Here is a 25033-nt window from a genome sequence, read left to right as displayed (position 1 = left end):
TCTCATCATCCCTGCGCTTTCATTTGTACATTGCGTTCCGGCACCTTATGATTTACAAATTAATCACTGCCTAAAACCCTTTTCTGTTCAGCTACCTTCTCTGAATAAATACCATAATATAAACGACCACAGTAGGAGTAATACAAACTCAAACTCCCATGTGGCACATTAAAACTGTTCAGCCAATAAAGACACTCGGATTCCCATTCTCTGTGTCTAAGCAGCTGAACAGGAAAGATTCAGAAAAAAATAATTACTTGAAATGAAAAATGCTAACATCTCACATTTTTTAATTGAAAGTTGATTGAATGAATAATACATACATTGAAGCAGCTTAGAAAACATTTTCATGGCAATTAGAGATGCAAATTGTAGTTATTTTTAATTGGCGTTGGATTATCAGGCAAATTAGCAGAAAAAGACATTTACATCGATATCAGACTTTAAAAAAAAAAAAAAAAAGATCAAGACAAACTTCAACACAAACCATTTGAAAATGTTTAGTATTGGTTTGATCCGAATCCCCTTCAGCCAAAGGTGCATTGGTACAGTCCACTAACCCGCGAAAGTTTCACAACAACAATGGCGTCTGCAGCAGGTTGGTCATGTCCTTGCTTGTTTTAGCTTTCATAACGCCACTGTAGTTTGTACCATAAGAAATGTATTTACAAGTTCGGTTGTTCGGGTTTACATTGTTGGTCAAAAATATATTAATGTCAACTTTTTGTTCTATATCATTAAAACACAGCTTCCATTTATCGATGTAAAATCGAGTTGTATAAAACGATGGTATTTTCTAGCTCGTGGTGGAAGAAAGCGCAAAATTGTGGCAGAAGAAGAGAAGACCAAACCTGCTAAGGAGGCAAAAGGAGAAGAAATGCCTGTGCTGGAAGGCCCAAAAGTAGTTATTGAACACTGGTAAGATCATTTGTCAGAATAAATACCACTGGAGCACCGGGGTTGGTGTTCATACCATACTTAGTAACTAGGGCTGCAGCTGTCGAGTATTTTAGTGATCGAGTAATCTACTGAAAATTCAATTAATTCATCGATTAATCGGATAATTTTTTTTTTCTAAAGTAAGGAGTAATTATAAATAAACAGGAGAAAATGGGACATTTCACCTAAAATTGAACCATTTTCAGACAAACAATGTCTTTTAGATGTACATTGTTGAAAACAGCAAACAATTGCATCTCAGATATTACTAGAAAAAATACAAATTCACTGCTTTAACTCAAAAACTTAAGATCTTTTTTTTTTTTTTTTAAATCTTATTTCTTAGCTAAAAATTTCATTACGCTTGATCACATCATTTAAAAGTTAGGTGTTTTTTCCACGTGTTTCAATTGAATTTTCATTTGTGTTAAGCTATTTTGAGTTCTAGTGAAGTTTTAAGTTAGTCTGAATTGTAAGTCCTGATAGGATTCTGAGTTTTTGCAGTTTTCAAAATAAATGTATGATACCTGCTGAATTGGAGCACATTAGGCAACAGTGCTACTTGTTTTTTTATCCATCAATGACTACTGAGCTAAAATTCACAGTTAGCTTTATTATGTTTTTATTTACACCCTCATCACTCTAAAGCACTGTTTTTACAGAATAAATAAAGCCTGTACGAAAGACATGTTAGCCAGGCATCGACGGTATTCGTAATTAATAGAAATGTAGCCCTCCGTTACGTTACGTTAGCAAGGTACAGTAATGTTAATCTTATTTATTAGCGCTACGTTAATTTTACTTTGTCCAGTGTATCGCTCCTCCGCTCTCCGAGTAAACGGGATGCCTTCGGTGGAGCTGCAGCATTGAAGACTTGCTGTAGTGTTATGCAAGCGCTTCTTACAGTGAATATATGAAACAGTGTTCGCCTTGGTGTCCAGCTTGAAATGCTTTTCTCGCTTTCGTCTGCTTCGTCGTTACATCTATATTCATGCATGGTTGAAATCAAATATATCCGCCATCTCTGTCTTCTTACTCCTTGCATGTGACGTCAGCGCATTGTGCCGCATTAAAAGTAGTTCGGGTAAAAGTCATGCTTAGAGCTGGCAAAATTAAACAATTACTCGAGGCGGAGAAAATTCCTTGATCAATTTTTAAAATTAAGTTACTCGAATTATTTGAGTAATCGTTTCAGCTCTACTAGTAACATAATAGTATTCTCAAGTTTTGGTACTTGGCATCGGCGAGTACGCAAGTCTAAGTACTTATACTCAATGTATAAAAGTAATGAACCTACTGAATTAGTATTTAACCTCATTACAACTTTCTAATCATCAGTAACATACTCGTTTTAATCTGTTATTTTGGGCAGTAAGAGCTGACGAGTGTATCGGCATCATGCTGAAGGGGTGAAATCTGCCCTGTTGACTGCACGCCCTGAACTGACTGTGGTCCTCAATCCCGACAAGCCCCGCAGGCATAGCTTTGAGATCACTCTGATAGATGGAGGCAAAGGTGAGCCAAAAGAATGTGCATGGGGAAAATTACAACATTGTTTGTGCAGTGATTGTATTGTAGCTAGGATTATTTTATTAACTTCACATTTTGTTGGAAAATTCTACTGATATTAGGACAAATTGAAAGTCAACCTTGAATGTGATGGACATCAAAGATATTCCAGTTCAGCCAACCCCCGCATATTTAAATGTAAGGGTTGACCTGTATCAGAAGACCCCCCACCCCCCACATCTTTAAAAAAAAAAAAAAAAACTTTTAGCTAATATTAACATTGCAATTGTGTTGTCTGTGTTCTGTGTGGGATGAGAGGGGGGCAATTGGCTCACTATTGAGTGGATGGATTATTATATCTCACAGCACTACTCCCTCTGATTATTAGACCGTCTGGAAGGAAGGCTCAATGTATCACTCGCTTTATTCGTCTTGGTGCGAACACTTAGTAATATTGTTACTCCTGTGTTATTCATGGACATAACAAATTTGGTAGGTATATTCTAAATATGCATTGATCCTGATTTTTATTTGCTTTGTCTCTGGGCTGATTAATTACATTAGACTTATTATTGCCTGTAGGTTACAAGTTCGTCAGTAGAGGGCATGTACGCACTTTAGGTGATCTGATCATGTCTCTGGGCTGATAAGATGTTTAGGGAGCAAGCCGGACGGTTGTAGTTTTGGTCAGATTTTGACTATAATCTGGCCCTGATCAACTAAATCAGGGGTGCCCAATCCTGGTCCTCGAGAGCCCCTATCCAGCTTGTTTTCCGTGTCTCCCTCCTTTAACACACCTGAATCAAATGATCAGCTCATCAGCAAGCTCTGCAGCAGCCTGATAACGATCCTGATTAGTTGATTCAGGTGTGTTAGAGGAGGGAGAGATGGAAAACAAGCTGGATAGGGGCTCTCGAGGACCGGGATTGGACACCCCTGAACTAAATAGTGGGGGTCCATTTTATATGAGCAGCACTTTATTTCTTTCCTAACATTGAATTATAACGTGCAATGCGAATAACTATTTACTAATTATTATACAATTTCAACCACCTTTCCTTTTTCCCTTACCACGTTTCCTCATGTCTAATTTCAACAGACACATTGCTTTGGACTGGAATAAAGAGGGGTCCACCTGCTAGGCTGAAGTTTCCTGAACCTGATGTTGTAGTCTCTGCTCTAAAAGAGGCGGTTGGTGCAGACTAGTGGACAAGTTGAGGTTTGTCATTTTGAAAGATGCCCTGGTACCCTGTGTACAATGTTTTTGAGACACTGGTTGTCACTCAGTCAATTATTTTCTTTGATTTACAGGCAGAAATTCAAGATACAAGTGCTCAATGTTGACAGCAAGTTTGACTCGCATCACAACAAAAGGCAGTTTGGCACAAAGTGATAAAATTTCTACAAAAACAAGCTGTTTATAGCCACATAATCAATTTTTTCCCAGATGTTGCAAATTGCAATTCAAGGATACTTTCTCACTTAATACTTCAAACCAGAGCCCCCCTTAGGTTGCTGGCTTGACAATGGACCACTCAAATTCGGTTGTGTGAACATATACACTGCTGAAAAAGACCCATCGTCTTTTTCATGCAGAATATTGTTCATGGGTGTAGCTTGTGGAAGCAGAATGACGAGGAGTGACCAAACTGGATTCCCACAGTCTACCCTCTGATGAACCAAGCTCTTCTAGCTCACACCTTCAGTATGAACACATAGCGACATCTACTGGGGAATTTTAGATCAAACATTTCCATTCCAGACATCGTGGTGCGCTTTGTGTATTCCAGGTTTTACACTTTTGAATTTTGATATTATAACAGTGTACTTTTTGTTCCCCTTATGAATAAAATCTTTACAATAGTTTGTATTTTATGACATCTGATTCATATGCGCGCATTTAATTAGAATCAAAGAGCCTTCTATATTTTTTGTAATCAGACGAATGTATGCATAAAGTGGCCTCGGCTTCAGGATTCAAACACAATAACGTCAAATTTTAGTGTCCAATCTAGTCCGATATGTGACATCATCAACATGCGCCCCCCACAGCTTTACCACCATATAGATATCACAAAGCGCTAGATGCAAAAAGTTGTGAGTCCGCGGTGATAGTAACCAGTGGCAATCTCAAAGCACTAATTAGATTCTCTGGCGGGCTCTAAAACACCGAACCTAAGGTGTGTGATACTGTGATTCTCTCCACTCATATCAGTAATCGGTGATATCTTGACGGGTTTCAACACGGTTTGGTTTATAAGCATAGTAAGGTGGCCATGATTCAAGCTGGATGCTGATAAAACTTAGGCCTATTTGTTTCAATACGGTAAATGTTAAATTAGTACATCCATGATGTTTATGGAAAAACCAAAGCCGTCTGAAAATCTACAAAATGAAGCAATTAGTAGCTCAAATTAGACATTTTATTAGCTATGTTTAGCGATTGGCCCTGACACAAAATGCCCGACAAGTGATGACGCCCGTCCCAATTGGTGTACAGTGCGCACTACACATCTACCATACCATACCATCATCTTCCGCTTGGTCTGAGGTCGGGTCACGGGGCAGCGACGGAAGCCCAGAATTCCCTCATCCAGCCACTTTGACCAGCTCCTCCGGCGGGATCCCAAGGCGTGCCCAGGCCATCCGAGAGACATAGTCTCTCCAGCGTGTCCTGGGTCTTCCCTGGGGCCTCCTGTCGGTGGGACATGCCCGGAACACCTCTCTGGGGAGGCGTCCAGGAAGCATCCGAACCAGATGCCTGAGCCACCTCAGCTGGCTCCTCTCAACGTGGAGGAGTAGCGGCTTGACGCCGAGTCCCTCCCGGATGATTGAGCGTCTCACCCTATCTCCAAGGGAGAGCCTGGACACCCTGCGGAGAAAACTCATTTAGACCGCTTGTATCCGGGATCTTGTTCTTTCGGTCACTGTCCACAGCTCGTGACCATAGGTGAGGGTAGGAACGTAGATCGACTGGTAAATTGAGAGCTACGCCTTTCGGCTCAGCTCCTTCACCACTACGGACTGGTGCAGCGTCCGCATTACTGGAGACGCTGCACCGGTCCGCCTGTCGATCTCCCGCGCCCTCCTACCCTCGGTCGTGAACAAGAACCCAAGATACTTGAACTCCTCCACTTGGGGCAGCATCTCATCCCCGACCTGGAGAGGGCACTCCACCCTTTTCAGACTGATGACCATGGTCTCGGATTCGGAGGTGCTGACCTTCATCCCAACCGCTTCACACACACCTGCGAACTGCAGTGAGAGTTGGAGGTCGTGGCCTGATGAAGCCAACATCACCACATAATCTGCAAAAAGAAGAGATGCAATGCTGAGGTCACCAAACCGGACCCCTTCAACACTTCGGCTGCGCCTAGAAATTCTGTTCATGAAAATTATGAACAGAATCGGTGACAAAGGGCTGCCTTGGTGGAGTCTAACCCTCACTGGGAATGAATTCGACTTACTGCTGGCTGGCAATGTGGACCAAACAATGACACTGGTCGTACAGGGACCGAACAGCCCTTACCAAGGGGCTCGGTAGCCCGTACTCCCGGAGCACCCCCCACAGGACTCCCCGAGGCACACGGTCAAACGCCTTCGCCAGATTCACAAAACACATGTAGACTGGTTGGGCAAACTCCCATGCACCCTCGAGGACCCTGCCGAGGGTGTAGAGCTGGTCCACTGTTCCACGACCGGGACAAAAACCACACTGCTCGTCCTGAATCCAAGATTCGACTTCCCAACGGACCAGCGGATTCGGGGATTGCCGCCACGAAAGGCACCAACTACCTTACGGCCGCAGCTATGCTCGGCCGCCTCAACAATGGAGGTGCGGAACATGGCCCACTTGGACTCAATGTCCCCCACCTCCCCCGGGACAAGGGAGAAGTTCTGCCGGAGGTGGGTGTTAAACCTCTTTCTGACAGGGAATTCTGCCGGACGTTCCCAGCAGACCCTTACAATACGTTTGGGCCTGCCAGGTCGGGCCAGCATCTTCTCCCGCCATTGGAGCCAACACACCACCAGGTGGTGATCAGTTGACAGCTCTGCCCCTCTTCACCTGAGTGTCCAAAACATGCGGCCGCAAGTCCGATGACACGATTAAAAAGTCGATCATTGAACTGCGGCCTAGGGTGTCCTGGTGGCAAGTGCAGATATGGACACCCCGGTCTTTGAACATGATGTTCATTATGAACAAACCGTGACGTGCACAGAAGTCCAATAACAGAACACCACTCGGGTTCTGATCGGGGGGGGGGGGGGGGGGGGGTTCCTCCCAATCACGCCCCTCCAGGTCTCACTGTCATTGCCAACGTGAGCTTTGAAGTACCCCAGGAGAACAAGGGAGTCCCAGAGGGGGCGCTCTCCAGCACACCCTCCAAGGACTCCAAAAAGGGTGGGTACTCTGAACTGCTGTTCGGTGCATAGGCACAAACAACAGTCAGAACCCGTCCCCCCACCCGAAGGCGGAGGGAGGCTACCCTCTCGTCTACCGGGGTAAACCTCAACGTACAGGTGCCAAGCCGGGGGGCAATAAGTATGCCCACACCTGCTCGGCGCCTCTCACCGTGGGCAACTCCAGAGTGGAAGAGAGTCCAGCCCCTCTCGAGAGGTTTGGTAGCAGAACCCAAGCTGTGTGTGGAGGAGAGTCCGACTATATCTAGTCGGAATTTCTCTGCCTCACACACCAGCTCGGGCTCCTTCCCTGCAAGAGAGGTGACATTCTATGTCCCAAGAATTAGCTTCTGCAGCTGGGTGTTGGACCGCCAAGGCCCCCGCCTTTGGCTGCCGCCCAACTCCCTACGCACCCAACCCCTTTAGCCCATCCCACAGGTGGTGAGCCCATGGGAAGGGGAACCCACGTTGCCTTTTCGGGCTGTGCCCAGCCGGGCCCCATGGGTACAGGCCCGGCCACCAGACGCTTGCCTTCTAGCCCCAACTCCAGGCCTGGCTCCAGAGGGGGGGCCCCAGTAACCCGCGTCCGGGCTAGGGAAACTTGAGTCCATTTGTTTTATTCATCATAAGGGGTCATTTTGAGCCATGCTTTGTCTGGCCCCTCACCTAGGACCTGTTTGCCATTGGTGACCCTGCCAGGGGCTTAAAGCCCTAGACAACATAGCTCCTAGGATCATTGGGATACGCAAACCCCTCCACCACGATAAGGTGAAGACTCACTGAGGGGATTACACATCTAGCGCTATAGATATATATATATATTTGTAATGTGCTCGCCACTGCCACGAAAATAATTGACGACAAAACAGGTATTTACTTTGCAGATACAGAAAAATTTGACATGAGATATTGGGCAAATATGTCATGTCAGCTTCTGCTACGGTTAAGTTTGCGTTTATTTTCATGTTTCTTAACTATTTTAGACTCCCACTCTCCAAACTCCACACTGAGATGAAGTAGTATCTACTGACTTGTCATATGATACATACATTATGCATTATTTTTGTTCTATTTCGTAAAACTGGCATATTGACATGTTTAATCGATATGAATATGTAAATAAGATTTGATCACATTTTGTTAGCTTTACCATGGCAAGTGATGGTGTAGAAAAGACTAGTGAGGATCCTTTGCAACCTAGTAAAGTCGGGACCAGATATGACCTTGAGAAGGAGACAGAACTTCGGTTTGAGGCAGAGGCTGAGGAGTTTGCAGAGTTGGTTGAATTGGAGCTCCTCACGGGAATGGCAGAAGTGTTTGGCTCAGAGCTGAACAGGAACAAGAAATACACATTTGGACAAGGCGCCAAAATCGCAGTAGTATTCACCTGGCATGGCAGCAGTGTGAACCTTTACAGGAAGCCGGAGGTCAGCACTGGCTTGAATAATCTGCTTGTCGTTGCGCGTGTGGCCTTTCATCAAGCTCAGTCATCAGCTTTTCCCCTCTCTCCCTCAGGTGGCTTACGTATCCAAAGAAACTCCCATGCTTCTTTTATGATAATGGCTTTGTGATTGTGTTGTAGTTGTTTTTGTTGTTGCTTTGATTGTAATATATGAGCACGATTGTAATGAATGTAACTCACTTCAAGTACAATATCAAAATTTTAGGGGGGGGGGGGGCTCAGCAAAGATTGCCATAAATTTCATTTGTAAGTAACAAATATAATCAAATATCAGGGCACCAGTTTTTAAATCTGAATCATGGATATACGTTAATGGACACAAAATGAGGTGGAGCTACCTTGTCAACTTGTCACCAAATGATGAAACAGTTAATAATTGAATCTGTTGTGATTTAGTTTTCATTTTATTAACCAGGTTGTATCTTGCCAAGTTTGAAAAGGGATATTTTTATGCATACGATGATTCCACTCGGCAGGCGGAGGCACCGCTAGGCCATAAGCTCGAGCTGACGGTCTAGCCGGCAGCGCACTCACATGAAGACATCGGAGGGAAGGTTTTCCATGCAACCGCTTGACACACGCGAACCAGCGTGTACCCGTTACACCAGGGGTGTCCAAACTTTTTGCGAAGGGGGCCAGATTTGGTGTGGTAAAAATGTGGGGGGCCGAACTTGGCTGATGTCCTTTACGTAGAACAGGGGTAGCCAACATCGGTCCTTGAGGGACCCTATATAGCTTGTTTTTGTGAGTAGCAGCATTTAGTGTGTAAGCTACTTCATATGCTTTTAGCAGGTACTGCTGACCAATTTATTAAGTCTGTGTGCGGGTTAGGGTTATTTATTTTATGACAGAGGCTGGGGGCCGGATGAAATTTGACCACGGGCCGCATTTGGACCCCGGGCCGGACTTTGGACATGTCTGCGTTACAAGTACACACACACTTTAATGTGTCCTATCTTCTCTCGTCCTCTTTTTCGGTTACTGGGTTTCCCTCCATATATGGCAAGAAGAGAAAGCAACAATACCTGTATTACTGTAGATAGCATATTTACTAAAAAATGTTTTTTTTGTTTTTGAACCACTATCCCGTCTGTCTTTCTTTCTCTTCTTTCTCTACCCTGCCCCACCACCACCTCCTAAAACCATTTTCTGTTCAACTACCTTCTCTGAATAAATAGCATAATATAAACGACCACAATGGGAGTAGTACAAACTCAAAACTGCCTTGTAGCACATTAAAACTGTTCAGTCAATAAAGACACTCAGATTTCCATTCTCTGTGTCTAATCAGCTGAACAGGACAGGTTAAGAGAAAAAAATTACTTAAAATGAAAAATGCTAACATCACATTTTTTAATTAAAAGTTGATGAAATGAATAATACATATATTGAAGCAGCCTAGAAAACATTCTCATGGCATTTAGAGATGCCAATTGTAGTTATTTTTAATTAGCGTTGGGTTGTGAGGAAAATCCACAGAAAAAGAAATTTACAACAATACCAGACTTTAAAAAAAAAAAAATCAAGACAATCTCCAACACAAACCATTTGAAAATGTTTAGTATTGGTTTGATCCGAATCCCCTTCAGCCAACAGTGCATTGGAACAGTCCACTAACCCGCGAATGTTTCACAACAACAATGGCGTCTACATCAGGTTGGTCATGTCTTTTCTTATGTTTTAGCTTTGAAAACGCCACGTAGTTTACTTTATACCATAAGAAATGTTGTATTTAGAAGTTTGGTTATTCGGGTTTACATTGTTGGTCGAAAACGTATATAATGTAACTTTTTGTTCTATATCATTAAAACACAGCTTCCATTTATCGATGTACCACTGAGTTGTTTAAAACGATGGTATTTCTAGCCCGTGGTGGAAGAAAGCGCAAAATTGTGGCGGAAGCAGAGAAGAACAAACCCGCTAAAAAGGCAAAAGGAGAAGAAATGGCTGTACTGGAAGGCCCAAAAGTGGTTATTGAACACTGGTAAGATCATTTGTTAGAATAAATACCACTGGAGCACCGGGGTTGGTGTTCATACCATACTAGTAACCATAAGCGGAGTGTAAGGGGGTGCCAGGACCTCCTGGTGGCCGAAAAGTGTCATTGCATGTAATTGACTTTCATATATATAAACAGGGGTGGACATAAGTGGTCCGCATGCACGCATGCGTACTGGACGTATACAAACGCGCTGGCCCTCAACGGCTTCCATACGCTTTTGCGTACCGATGGCTGACCACTGTATTTGCGGCGGACACGAGATAATCACTTCTCAAAATGTCGGAGGCAGGCCCCACTGAGTAATTATTTCCGTGTTCCCCCACCCCCGTCAAAGGACAGACACGACAGACGTCACTCACCTGAGCTACCGAAAAAAGGACTTTTACTGAAAAGTGGCTGCAGGAGGTACCATGGCTAGGAGCAAATGATGCTCGCATGGATATGTGGTACAAAATTTGCCGTGAGAATCCCAATGTCGCTGATAAGAGCAGCGCATATTTTGTAGGGTCAAAGAATTTCAGCCATCCAAACTTTGAAAAGCACGAAAAAAAAACAGAGCATGTGGCAATTAAGCAAACTATCGATGTCAGGTAGCACCCCACTCGCCCTATGGACAAGTGGCGGAATAAAGTTAATGAAGAGCAGCGCCATGCACTGACAAACGTGTTTTTGCTCGCATTTCACAAAGCTAAACATGCACGTTCAATGAGCTCTTATGAGGAGGAGGACATCCCACTTTTACAAAGGCTTGGAGTTAATGTGGGAGCCGCATAATGCCCTTTATTTTGAATTAGTACTGCTTTTATGTTTATTTCTTTACATTTCACTTCAAAGTAATGGCAATTTTGTTGTGCCAGTTGATGTTAATCAGGCATTAATTGTTAATATAATTAATTAAAGGTATTTGGCTCTAACTAAAGCTTGTCATAATTTTATCGCATCAGGCGGGTCGGCTCTCAAGCTCAATGAGGACCAAGTCACATCTCCAGGTCCTCCTCTGAGAACCTGGGCAAAAAAAATATGTGCACCCCTGTATATATATGTATATATATAATATTATAAGTTCTAAAGCATTAAAGCAAACAACAAAAGAAAAAAAATAGGGGAGGACAATTTTATTTTTCAAATGATATTTTTCTTTGTTTGATTTTTGATTGAAGCAACTTTTTGGGGGATTGAATGATGTAGACACAAATGTCCTACCCATAACATGGCCCAAACACTAAAAGGATTGCTAAAATCAAACCTTTTTAATTAAAAATCAAGTGTTCAAATGCAAATATTTGAGTCTGAAATATTTTTTTCGCATTCAATTTTTTTTTATATGATTATAAATGTTCTTTTTTGATTGAAGTGATTTTTCGTTTGAAAATATAAATTTTTTGTTTGAAGCAACTTATTTTTTGATTGAACAATAAAAACACAAATGGTCTTGCCAAAACTGTAGCCCAAATGCAAAACAAGATTACTTCAAACCAAAAAAAATTGACTTCAATCAAAAAAAAAAAAAAAAAAAAAGGAAATAGCTTTCAAGTGCATGTTTTTGTGTTTCAAATTTATTTTTGCTTTCAAACACATTTTTTGGGATCGAATAATGATGACACAAGTCTACCTCCATATGGCTCCGCCCAGGGGATACAATTTTGGACTGGGGAACCTACATTAGCACGACACCGGCGGGTGTACCATATTCAATGGATGACGATCTTGGCGAAAAGTATAGCTGTCCTAAGCAGTCTGATTTAGAATTCCTCTCAAGAATGATGGGAAACAAAAAACGCTCATTTTCAACTTATTATTGTAAATATTTTTGTAAGTTAATTTCATTACTGACACTGCGTTTTGGGATCATCAACATGTTGTGCCCCCCTGTCCCAAAAGTCCAACTCCACCTATGCTAGTAACATAACAGCATTCTCAATTTTCGGTACTTTGCATCGGCGAGTACGCAAATCTAAGTACTTATACTTGAAATGAATAAAAGTACTGAACCTACTGAATTAGTATTTAACCTCATTACAATTTTGTAATCTTCAGTAACATACTCGTGTTAATCTGTTATTTTGGGCAGTAAGAGCTGACGAGTGTATGGGCGTAATGCTGAAGGGGTGAAATGTGCCCTGTTGGCTGCACGCCCTGAGCTGACTGTGGTCCTCAACCCCGACAAGCCCCGCAGGAACAGCTTTGAGATCACTCTGATAGATGGAGGCAAAGGTGAGCCAAAAGAATGTGCATGGAGAAATTTTATATTACAACGTTGTTTGTGCAGTCATTGTAATGTAGCCGGTATATTTTATCAACTTCACATTTTGTTGGAAAATTGTACTGCTATTAGGACAAATTGGAAGTCAACTTTGAGTGTGATGGACATCAAAGGTTCTCCAGTTCAGTGAACCCCCGCATATTTGTATGTATGGGTTGACCGGTATCAGAAGACCCCCCACCTGTATATGGTCGGATATGGTTATTGATCTGAGTTCAAGGATAGAAGGGGTCAAGATGAATGTTTCGCCAAGATTATTGTATTTATACCAGTCTCTGCCAGTGAAGGTTCCCAAAACACAATTTGGAGAATGGGACAAGTGGATCTCACTGTTTATTTGGAAGGGAAAAAGACCAAAAATAAGGTTCAAGACACTGCAGCTGACCAAAAGAGAAAGGCGGATTGGCTTTGCAAAGGTCTGCAAGAATACTTATTTGCTGCACAAATCAGACCTTTGATTTATTGGTGCAAGGAAGGTTATTCTGCAAAATGGAATTAGGAAAAATATTGAGATGCGGAATTTGATAGCCAACAAGGAAGGATTAAAAACTGCATAACCAACTGGGGGAGATTACTTGTAGGAATACAATGGATATATGGAAAACAGTGGTGGAAAGGTACGAGCTGGAAAGGTACGATCTGGAAAGGGAAACAAAAATTCTGAGTTGGTTTGCATTCGATCAAGGTTTTCCACCAGGATTAAATGAAAGGAGGTGGGCAAAAAGAGGCATTAGCCATAAGTAAAGTGGTGGAAGGAGGCAAGCTGCTGAGGTTTGAAAAATTTAGGCAGACATTTGGACTGGAGGAGGAGGACCATTATAGATATAAAACAATTAAAACACTATTAAGGTGTTCAAGAAAGCTTATGGTGGGAAGAAATGTAAAGTTATTTCTGAACTTTATAAAGCACTCATGTCATGTCAGATGCACACATCTCTGTATATTTAAGAAAAATGGGAGAAAGAACTCAAAGTACATATAACCGACAATGGTCAAAGATGTGTGAGACACAGAGCACCAGGGGTCGCGTTAACCGAATATTTTCCGTTGTTGACCGATTTTTTAAAACGGTGACGGAAAAAACTGAAGTCCATCCGTCATTTTGACCGGTTGCAATTCACACCCCAGACCACAGGGTGGCGAGTGAGCATATTAATTAGCTATTGTCTCTCTTGATGCATGACGTCGTTGGCCTTACTCTGAAAAATGTCAAGGCAACTGAGTGTCCGAAGTTTCTTCAAAAAGCCCCAAAACGACGATGGTGTTGATAAAAGAGGTGAAAAAACAGGGACTGCACAAGCGGGCACGCAATTCAAGTCCATGCGCACCAGGAGGAAAGTGTGAGACTACGTTCAGGCCACAGTAGGTGAACTGTTAATTTCATTGTTCCATATGCTACATATGGTAGGCTACCTAACTACTGGTGCCACAGTCAGCTGTTTTTGTCACTGCAGAGAAAAAGTTACATATTCATCTGCTTGATGTGTGATGGCACGGTGTGGATTCTCTGTTAAGCTTGTTCGGACAGAATATTAATTTAAAATGAATGAAAACTAAATACTATTGAATATGTTGAAGCGTTATGCAATGTTAAGAGTCTTGTTAGCTGTAGGCGCACTATCCTAGACCCCTCACTATCCACTCGCGGGGGCCTGCGCTTGTCAGTGACGTTCCTTATTCTCGCTATATGATTATACAACTTTAACATTTTTTGTTAATAATACACTCTGTGTGTAGTATCATCCATCGCTTTTCCTTTTTAAATTGGCACTTATAAGCGAACACAAGAAGTAACAACGGGAACATTTTTAAACAGGCATTTCACGGGAGAGCATTTCGACTCTTCGGCCAATCATATAGCGAGAGCGAGTGGATAGTGAGGGGACCGCGCGCGGCTTAATTGTCTCTGTCACGTGACTGTCGTAGCCGGTAACGCGCTCGGCCAAATGGACACACAAGTACGGAAGGTGAATTATGCCAAACAAAGGGTCACCACAATGTCATTATCATCATTTTAAAAATTTGAGTGACGGGTAAAAATAGATTATGACCGGATTTTTATGACCCTGTCAGTCATAATGACAGACAACAAAAAAGTCTAGCGCAACCTCTGCAGAGCACATCCACTAGCTCCAAGGTTTGAAGAGAATTTAGTTTGAAAAACATTGTACAGTTCTTTATAAGACCTTTGCAAAGGAAAGAAAGGATATGTACTCAACAACCGTGCTGGGGAGCATGTAGATATAAGGATGTGGGACACTTACATATATTCTGGTCACGGCAAAATACAAAAGAATATTGGGATACGATTTGGAAGGATTTGCGTAAAATAATAGGATATGGGATTCCGAAAACATTCGATGTCCTTTACTTGGGGAACCTAACCCGGGAAGTGATTCAAAAGGAGGATGAGTACCATGTCAAGGTGTTGTTGACGGCAAGTGAAAAAGTAATTACGAGACTGTGGTTTAAAGTGGACCAGACAACTGAGGAGCAGTGGATGTGCATGGCGGAAGAGCTATGTGAAATGGAGAGAATTACGTTTAGATTAAGACTACAAGATAGTCAATTTGAAGACAAATGGAAGAAATGGAGAGACTTTAGAAAAAAAGAGGACACCAATTTCAAATGATAAACAAGAAGTTTGACATGTGGACTGGATTATTGAGGAGAGATTGAAGGCCGGGCCTTGATACTGGGGATTAGTGTTATTTGATATTTTATTTATTTATGCGTGTTTTTTTTTTTTTTTATTTTATTGGTGTTTTCTGCCTTGGTTTGTTGTTTGTAATTTCAAGACACTGGGTGTAAGTGTGTGGGGTTTTGTAAAACTGGGGGGGGGGGGGGGGGTGTTAAATAAATAAATAAGACCCCCCCACCCACCCCATTGGCAATTGGCTCACTATTGAGTGGATGGATTATTATATCTCACAGCACTACTCACTTTGATTATTAGACCGTCTGGAAGGAGGGCTCAATGTATCACTCGCTTTATTCGTCTTGGTGTGAACATCTACTAAGATTGTTACTCCTGTGTTATTAATGGACATAACAAATTTGGTAGGTATATTCTAGAAACGCATTGATCCTGATTTTTATTAGCCATTTGTCTCTGGGCTGATTACATTATTTATTGTTGAATGTAGGTTCCAAGTTAGCCAGTGACCCTACCCACGTGACGTCACAACTCCGCTCTCCTGAATGGTACCGCCCAATTGTCCGTCAAAACATAGTGTTAACCTGTTACGGCTACGTACATTCCTCCTATTTACGGTGTGTTTTTCTGCTCCTTAACATTGATAATCAAAATGGTGAAGGCGTGTGTGGCTGTTGGTTGCACTAACAGAGAAGATGGAAGGAGAGACTTGAAGTTTTAACGTATTCCGAGGGATCCAAAGAGGAGAGCGAAATGGACGGCTGCAATTCGACGTGAAAACTGGGCACCAAAAAATCACCACAGACTATGTAGTAGTCATTTTATATCCGGTAAGATGCATTTAAGATATACTTAGAGGGTTTTGGGCTGACAAATAACCACAATTAAGATCATTGCTAGGCTAATCGCCGACAACATACATGTATGTACATATATGTATGTAGTGAGAGTGCTATCGCTAAACCATATAAACATTAAAAGTCTTAACTCCATTGACAAACGACATGAAATACATTAGACTTGACAGTGGATGTTAGCAATAACAAAAGATTTTGAATTGAAAATTTCGTAACTCCCCTTTCCAAGCACAAGATAGATTCCTGCCGAATTTTCGTGGACGAGGACCTGTTTCACCCAACCAGCAACGAAGTATTTATAAGCCTCCAAGCTCTTGAATTTTTTCAAATTTTCGTGAGAATAGGCTGATTTTGTGTGGACAAGATAATTGTAAATATCAGCGTAGCAGATGTCAGGCAGACAGGGCGAAGACAGTGGGTCGAAAAACATCGATTTGGGCATCAAATATGGATCTGGCGACTGTATAGAACGAAACTTTTCCACATAACGCCTTTTATGCAACACATCCAGTGAGTTTACGGCATCAGAAAGCACCGGGTCTTCCATGAAATGCATTTTAAATTCCTCGATCAATTGAAACCAATGCTAATACAGAGACAAAATGACGGACAAGTGGGCGGAACCATACAGCGAGCACGTGGTTTTGTGACGTCGGTGGGTAGGGTCTATAGGGAGCGAACTGGATGGGCGTACTTTTGGTCAGATTTTGACTACAGTCTGGCCCTGGTCTACTAAATAGTGGGGGTCCATTTTATATGAGCAGCACTGTATTTCTTTCATAACAATGAAGTATAACCTGTGGTGTGAATAAATATTTACTATTTATTATGTAATTTCTACCACCTTTCTTTTTTTTTACCCTACCACGTTTCCCTGTATGTAATTTCAACAGACACATTACTTTGGACTGGAATAAAGAAGGGCCCACCTCGTAAGCTGAAGTTTCCTGAACCTGATGTTGTAGTTTCTGCTCTAAAAGAGGCTGTTGGTGCCGACTAGTGGATAAATTGAGGTTTGTCATTTTGAAAGATGCCCTGGTACCCTGTTGTACAATGTTTTTGAGTTGTCACTCAGTCAATTATTTTCTTTGATTTACAGGCAGAAATTCAAGATACAAGTGCTGGATGTTGACAGCAAGTTTGACTCACTTCACAACAAATGGCAGTTTGGCACAAAGTGATAACATTTCTTCAAAATTACGCTGTTTATTGCCACATAATTATTTTTTCCAGCTGTTGCAAATTGCAATACAAGGATACTTTCTCACTTAATACTTCAAACCAGAGCCCCTCCTAGGTTTTTGGCTTGACCATAGACCTCTCAAAATTAACATGAACATATACACTGCTGAAAAAGACCCATCATCTTTTTCATGCAGAATATTGGTCATGGGTGTAGCTTGTGGAAGCAGAATGACGAGGAGTGACCAAACTGGATTCCCATAGTCTATCCTCTGATGACCCAAGCTCTTCTAGCTCACACCTTCAGTATGAACACATGGCGACACCTACTGGGGAATATTAGAGCAAACGCTTCCGTTTCGAGACACTGGTGCGCTTTGTGTATTCCAGGTTTGACGCTTTTGAGTTTTGATATTATAACACTGTACTTTTTGTTCCCTTTATGAATAAAAATCTTTACAACAGTTTGTATTTTATGACTTCTGATTAATATGCGTGCAATTATTTAGAATCAAAGAGCCTTCTATATTTTAATCAGATGAATGCCTAACGTGGCCTCGGCTTCAGCCTTCAGTTCAAACACAATAACGTCAAATTTTAGCGTCCAATCTAAATCAAAATGTGACATCATCAACACGCGCCCCTCACAGCTTCACCATATAGATATCACCTATATAAAGAGCTAGATGCAACAAGGTGGGGAGTCCCCGGTGATAGTAACCAGTGGCCATCTTAAAGCACTACGATTCTCTGGCGGTGTGTGATTCTCTCTACGTATATATATATCGGTGATCTCGACAGATTTCAAGACGGTTTGATTTATAATACATATTTAGGTGGCCATGATTCAAGCTGGACGTTGATAAAATACAGGCGTATTTGTTTCAATGCGCAGGTATATCCATGATGCGATTGGCACTGACACAAAATGGCCGACAAGTGATGACGCCCGTCCCAATTTGTGTACAGTGCGCATTACACATCTAGCGTTATAAGTATATATATTTGTTATGTGCTCGCCACTGCCACGAAAATAATTGACGACAGAACAGGTATTTACTTCTCAGATACAGAAATATTAGACTTGAGATATTGGCAAATATGTCACGTCAGCTTCTGCTACGGTTAAGTTTGCGTTTAATTTCATGTTTCTTAGCTAATTTTGACTCACACTCTCCAAACTTCACACTGAGATGAAGTAGCAGCTACTGAATTGTCATGATAGTACATTACGCATTGTTTTTGTTCCGTTTCGTAAAACTGGCATATTTCCATCTTTAATCGATATGAATATGTAAATAACGTCTGATCACATTTTGTCAGCTTTACCATGGCAAGTGATGGTGTAGAAAAGACGAGTGAGGATCCTTTGCAACCTGGGAAAGTCGGTACCAGATATGACCTGGAGAAGGAGACAGAACTTCGGTTTGAGGTAGAGGCTGGGGAGACTGCAGAGCAGGTTGAATTGGAGCTCCTCACGGGAATGGCAGAAGTGTTTGGCTCAGAACTGAACAGGAACAAGAAGTACACTTTTGGACCAGGTGCCAAAATCGCAGTATTCACCTGGCATGGCTGCAGTGTGAACCTTTACGGGAAGCCCGAGGTAAGCACTGGCTCGAACAATCTGCTTGTCGTTGTGCCTCAAGGTCAAGCTCAGTCATCAGCTTTTCCCTTCACTCCCTTAGGTGGCTTACGTGTCCAAAGACACTCCCATGCTTCTTTACCTGAACACACATGCGGCACTGGAGCAGATGAGAAAACAGGCAGAGCGGGACAATGAGCGAGGACCAAGGGTAGCTTTTAATGCCTTATTTAACAGCCCTGACCGTGTTTTAAGTTCCAAAATATGGAATACAGTGGTGCCTTTAGACATGAGTGATCCAACATGGGTTTTTATGATCAGGAGGCTTTATCATGCTATTATGTTTTTTTTTTTAATCATGTTTTTTGGCTTTGATCATGATATACAGTGGGGAGAAAAAGTATTTGATACACTGCCAATGGGTGGCAGTCTATCAAATACTTGTTCTCCCCACTGTATGAGCGTGAATGTAATGAATGTAACTCACTTCAAGTACAATATCATAGGTTTTTTGGGGGGTTGGGGTCAGCAAAGATTGCTGTACATTTCATTGGTGAAATGATTTCAGATACAAGTGTTTTTTTTTTTTTTAAAGTAACAAATATAATCAAATATCAGGGCACCACTTATTAAATCTGAATTTTAACATGGAAGCCAATTCAAAGAACAGTTTTGGTTTATGTAATCCTGTCTTATCTTCCTAGGTGATGGTGGTGGGTCCTACGGACGTGGGCAAGTCGACAGTGTGTCGGCTGTTACTGAGCTACGCCGTGCGAGTGGGCAGGAGGCCCACGCTGGTGGAACTGGATGTCGGCCAGAGTGGGGTGAGATGGGAAGACATTCAGATAACTGCAATTAGTTGAAACTTAATATTTTAACACCTACATCTTCCGAACACACCCATTCTGCATGAAAGGATTATATTTCAGTATTTTTAAGTGTCCGATTCCTTGGTTGTGAAAGAAGTACAGTGCACCATCCAAATTGAATCCAACCTGTTCTGGGGATGTTGTCTATCTGTACATTGAGGAGCAGAAGTATTTGCACCTCTTGCGATTTTGTAAGTTCACCCACTTAGAAAATAGGTAGAGGTCTGAAATTTCAGCCATACATGCATTTCCACTCATGGAGACATCACATAATCTTAAAAAAAAAAAAAAAAAAACGGAACTCACATTGTGTGATTTTTCAATCATTTATTTGTAATTTACTGAAGTTCATAAGGATTTGTACCCCTGAGAATCAGCAATAGTTATGACACTCAAAAACTTTTCAGTGTACCTTAAAAAAAGTCCACCTTTAGCCCATGAGTTGTCACTTTTGCACCCCACAGTCACTCATAATCCAACTGCTACCACGGGCAAGACCAGAGAGCTTTCGAAAGACCAGAGAAAAAATTGCTGTGCTCCACAAAGCTGGAAAAAGCTATGGGACAATTGGAAAGCAGCTTTGTGAGAATAAGTCAACAGTTGCAGCAATTGTTAGAAAATGGATAAGGCTAAACATGACTGATAATCTACCTTGGACTTGGGCTCCATATACAATCTCTCCTCGTGGGGCATCACTCATGATGAGAAAAGTGGGGGTTCAGCCTAGAACGACACTGCAGTAGCTGGTCAATGACCTGAAGAGAGCTGGATGAACAGTTTCAAAGGCTACTCTCAGTAGAACACTGTGGTGCAATGGTTTAAAATGATGCATTGCTCAGAAGGTTCACCTGTTGAAGCCTGTCTGAAGTTTGCCAGGGACTAACTGAGTGATTCAGAGGGGTCTTTGTAGAAAGTCATGTGGTCAGATGAGACCAAAGAAGAACTTTTTGTTGCAAACTTTACTCGTCGTGTGTTGTGAGGAGGAAAAGGAAAGATTATTACAATGCCAAAAACACCATCCCCACTGTGAAGTTTGGGGGTGGAAACCTCATGCTTTGGGGCTGCTTTTCGGCAAAGGGGACAGGACGACTGTACTGTATGGAGCAGATGATGAATGGTGAAATGTTTCGTCAGATTTTGAGCCACAACCTCCTTCCCTCAGTCAGAGACTTAAAGATGAGTCGTGGGTGGATCTTCAAACATGACAATGATCCGAAGCACACAGCCAAGCGGACCAAGGATTGGCTGCATAAAAAGCATATCAGGGTTCTGGAGTGACCTAGCCAGTCTCCAGACTTCAGTCCAATAGAAAATTTTGGATTGAGCTGAAACTTCGTGTTTCTCAACGACAGCCCCGAAACCTGACAGATCTAGAGAAGATTTGTGTGGAGGAATGGGCCAAAACCCCTGTTTTCATATATGATAACCTGGTGAAGAACTACAGAAAGCGTCTGACCTCTGTAATTGTGAACAAAGGCTTCTGCACTAAATATTAGCACTGATTTTCTCAGGGGTACAAATACTTATGAACCCCAGTGAATGACAAATAAATAATTGAAAAATCATACAATGTGAGTTCCGGATTTTTAATTTTTTTTTTTATTATTATTATGTCTCTATGAGTGGAAATGCATCTGAGATTTCAGACCTTTCTATTAAAGATGTCCCGGTCGATCGGGATGCCGATCGATCGGGTCCGATCACGTCATTTTCAAAGTATCGGAATTGGCAAAAAAATATCGGACATGCCTTTTTTGATATATATATATATATATATATATATTTTTTTTTTAATTTAATAAATTGTTAAATGTTACAGACAAAATGTCTTACACTCATCCAGAGTCTTTAGTTGTGGCTTAAAGTAGGGCTATCAAATTTATTGCGTAAACGGCAGTGATAACATTAAAAATATTTAACGCAATTAACGCATGCGCTGCACTACCCACTCACACATTGTCGCGTTCAATCTATATTGGCACCGTTTTACATATACATAGAGCTAAAAAGCAACGTAAAATGAGTAGAGAGAATTTTGGCAGCCTGGGAAGAAAGGTAGTAGTAGTTGATCTTTTTCGTAACACCCTATGTTATTTCCCAACGCTGAGAAGATATATCAATTGGTACCACTACGCACAGTCATGGTTGCACTTCCCATCATGCATTTGGGCATAAGTTAAATGGCTACAGTATGATTTACTGAAAGCTCAACAAATACACTAGATGGCAATATTTAGTCACAATATACAAAGTCACACTTATCCTTTAAGAATTACAAGTCTTTCTATCCGTGGATCTCTCTCACAGAAAGAATGTTAATAATGTAAATGCCATCTTGAGGATTTATTGTCATAATAAACAAATACAGTACTTATGTACTGTAAGTTGAATGTATATATTCGTCCGAGTTTTATTCATTTTTTTCTTAATGCATTGCCAAAATGTATATGATCGGGAAAAATTATCGGGAATGATTGGAATTGAATCGGGAGCAAAAAAAAAAGCAATCGGATCGGGAAATATCGAGATCGGCAGATACTCAAACTAAAACGATCGGGATCGAATCGGGAGCAAAAAAACATGATCGGAACAACCCTACTTTCTATATATTTCATAAGTGGGTGAACTTGCAAAATCACAAGGGGTGCAAATACCTTTGCTTCTCACTGTATATTTCCCAGAGCAAAAGTCTAATATAATGTTTATCTCGGCCTCCTTCCACCATATTAACTATACATTAAATGTTTTTGGATACAATTTTAACGTTTTTCCAAATGTTAAAATAAGTTAACTGCAATATGATGAGGCAAAATGTCAACAGAATGACTCACCTTTTGAAAGTGGCATGACCTTGGTGTTTGCAACGCGGAAGTGAGGATAAGAATTTGCTGGAGGCAAGTTGCCCTTATTCGTTACACTTTTTAAATTCTTTACTGTCATACAAGTGCATTAATAAGCTAATCGCCTTACAGTAAAACCTAAAAGCAACATGAACTATAGTAAATGAGTATCTTTGTTGACATATTTTCGGCGCACACGCAATTGTTTGAAAGAAAAGTCACATTAAATGATGGCAGGCAGTGAAGACATGAACAGTCGGTGGGAAAAATCTATATGAACACTTTAACGTCTGAAGACTTGAGGAGGTTTAGAGAGAAGCTTAAAATATTTATTGGCAACAAAATCAAAGTAGTACAAAGCCCGTATGATATCTTTGATGTTTGAAAAATGGTGGAGCAACTTTCCTATGTTTTAGCCCTAAATCTGCTGAGGAGACAATTATTCCTATTTAATAGAATAATTGAAGGTCATTGTTGGTATAAAGATTATAGATTTGTTTTGCTCATTTTTTTTAAACACACGTTTTCCCTTTCTTAAGGTGTCAGTACCGGGGACCGTTTCAGCACTTTGCATTGAGCGTCCAGCTGATGTGGAGGAGGGCTTCTCGGTACAGGCTCCACTCGTTTATCACTTTGGCTCAACTTCTCCAGGGACCAACATCAAACTTTACAATAAGGTAAGGCCAATAACGAACATGGCGGTATTAAAGCTCAGGCCAAACGTCCAATTTATTCACTCTGAGGATTTTTTATATCCCAAAAGCTGACATCCTGCCTGGCTGAGGTGTTCTCCCAGCGCTGTGAGGTGAACAGGAAAGCCAGTGTTGGTGGCTGTATCATCAACACATGTGGCTGGGTGAAGGGCTCTGGTTATCAAGCTCTAGTCCACTGTGCCTCCGCCTTTGAGGTGGACGTGGTGCTCGTACTGGACCACGAGCGGCTGTACAACGAACTTAAACGAGATCTCCCTCACTTTGTCCGTGTTGTTCTCCTACCAAAGTCGGGGGGAGTGGTGGAGCGCTCCAAGGAGTGCCGACGCGAGGTTCGGGATGAGAAAATCCGCGAATACTTCTACGGCTTTCGCGGCGTGTCCTTCTACCCTTTTTCATTCGAAGTGCGTTTCTCTGATGTGCGCATCTATAAAATCGGGGCACCTTCCATCCCAGACTCGTGTCTGCCACTGGGAATGTCTCAAGATGATACCCAACTCAAGCTGGTTCCTGTGACACCTGGTAGAGATCTCACCTATCACGTGCTGAGTGTCAGCAGTGCAGAGGATGGAGACGAAGGGACAAGAAAGGGTATTGTGGAGAGTCCGGTGTGTGGCTTTATTGTTGTGACCCATGTGGACACGCAATTGCAGGTGATGAAAGTGTTGTCCCCTTCACCTCGACCACTGCCCAGACACACGCTGCTCATCATGGATATACGTTTCATGGACACCAAATGAGGTGGAGCTAACTTGTCACCAAATGATGAAACAGTTAATAACAATCTGTTGTAATTTAATTTGTATTTTATTAACCAGGTTGTATCTTACCAATTTTGATAAGGGATATTTTTATGCATATCTGACATAATCTTGTGGAAGGGTTTTCAAAATTTTTTCGAAGTGTATCTAGTGACTTCCTTCTAGTATTTGCCCTCCCAATTAAACACCGGGCGATTGAAGAAGTTGGTTCTAGATTAATGATGATGGGAGTAATTTCTTCCCTCACATTAACTTTAAAACACTTTGGGTTGAACTAAAACAAGTTTGTTCCAAATAAAGTTGATGTAATGTACATTAAAACCATAAAGTCTCCCCTTGCACCTTTTTTTCCCCCTCTAAATTAATCATGGGTTTTCCTTCAGACCAATCGCTTTTCAAAATTGAGGAAAAATCAATATATATATATTTTTAATGTCACATTGTCCAACTATTCTGGATTAAAATGTCTATTTTTTCCTAATATCCATAATTCACTAATTGATATTGAAGAAGATGTGGTCTTGCGCCAAAACGTTTACCCTCAGTAAACGTACTGACTTCTAAGAAAATTTCAAATTCATAGGTGTTTATTGATTCTATGCAATTATGTTTTATTGAACTGTAAAACACATAACGAAAACAGACCACCACCTACCCACATAAGACTATGAGAGTAGACTCTGAATGCAAAAATAAATTTGAAATTTAATAATTTAAATTTCAAATTTATTTTTGCATTCAAACACTTTTTTTTTTTAAGCGACTTTTTTTTATTGAAAATATATATTATGACTGAAGCAACTTTTTTTTAAAAATTGAAGCAACTTTTTTTTTTGATTGAATAATAAAGACACACATCTACCTCCATATGGCTCCGCCCAGGGGATACAATTTTTGACTGGGGTAACTACATTGGCACAACACCGGCGGGCGTGCCATATTCAAGTATTGTCTTACCAGCCTGATTTAGAATTCCCCTTAAGAATGGGAAACAAAGAAC

At 41.4% G+C, this 25033-nt stretch overlaps 3 protein-coding genes across 3 annotated transcripts; all 3 read left to right on the top strand.

Annotated features, from left to right (window-relative positions):
• The first annotated feature begins 546 nt into the window (after positions 1-546).
• Positions 547-4310, top strand: LOC130924199 (selenoprotein H-like). Its single transcript, XM_057850606.1, has 5 exons — positions 547-598; positions 801-918; positions 2312-2454; positions 3548-3667; positions 3760-4310. Exons 1-4 carry the CDS (start codon positions 583-585, stop codon positions 3652-3654), a joined length of 384 nt encoding a protein of 127 aa, XP_057706589.1. The 5' UTR covers positions 547-582; the 3' UTR covers positions 3655-3667; positions 3760-4310.
• A 4900-nt stretch (positions 4311-9210) lies between these two features.
• Positions 9211-17749, top strand: LOC130924524 (selenoprotein H-like). The gene is made up of 6 exons (XM_057851159.1): positions 9211-9240; positions 9901-9967; positions 10127-10295; positions 12385-12527; positions 16983-17102; positions 17189-17749. Exons 1-5 carry the CDS (start codon positions 9226-9228, stop codon positions 17087-17089), a joined length of 501 nt encoding a protein of 166 aa, XP_057707142.1. The 5' UTR covers positions 9211-9225; the 3' UTR covers positions 17090-17102; positions 17189-17749.
• A 342-nt stretch (positions 17750-18091) lies between these two features.
• clp1 (cleavage factor polyribonucleotide kinase subunit 1) lies at positions 18092-24359 on the top strand. Its single transcript, XM_057851156.1, has 6 exons — positions 18092-18323; positions 18595-18874; positions 18957-19064; positions 19558-19677; positions 23102-23239; positions 23326-24359. The coding sequence occupies exons 2-6, from the start codon at positions 18602-18604 to the stop codon at positions 24010-24012; spliced, it is 1326 nt and encodes a 441-aa protein (XP_057707139.1). The 5' UTR covers positions 18092-18323; positions 18595-18601; the 3' UTR covers positions 24013-24359.
• The last annotated feature ends 674 nt before the right edge of the window (positions 24360-25033 follow it).

This window comes from Corythoichthys intestinalis, chromosome 11 (assembly GCF_030265065.1).
Source record: "Corythoichthys intestinalis isolate RoL2023-P3 chromosome 11, ASM3026506v1, whole genome shotgun sequence".
In the NCBI taxonomy this organism is placed as follows: domain Eukaryota; kingdom Metazoa; phylum Chordata; class Actinopteri; order Syngnathiformes; family Syngnathidae; genus Corythoichthys; species Corythoichthys intestinalis.
This window is presented reverse-complemented; position numbering and strand designations above follow the sequence as displayed.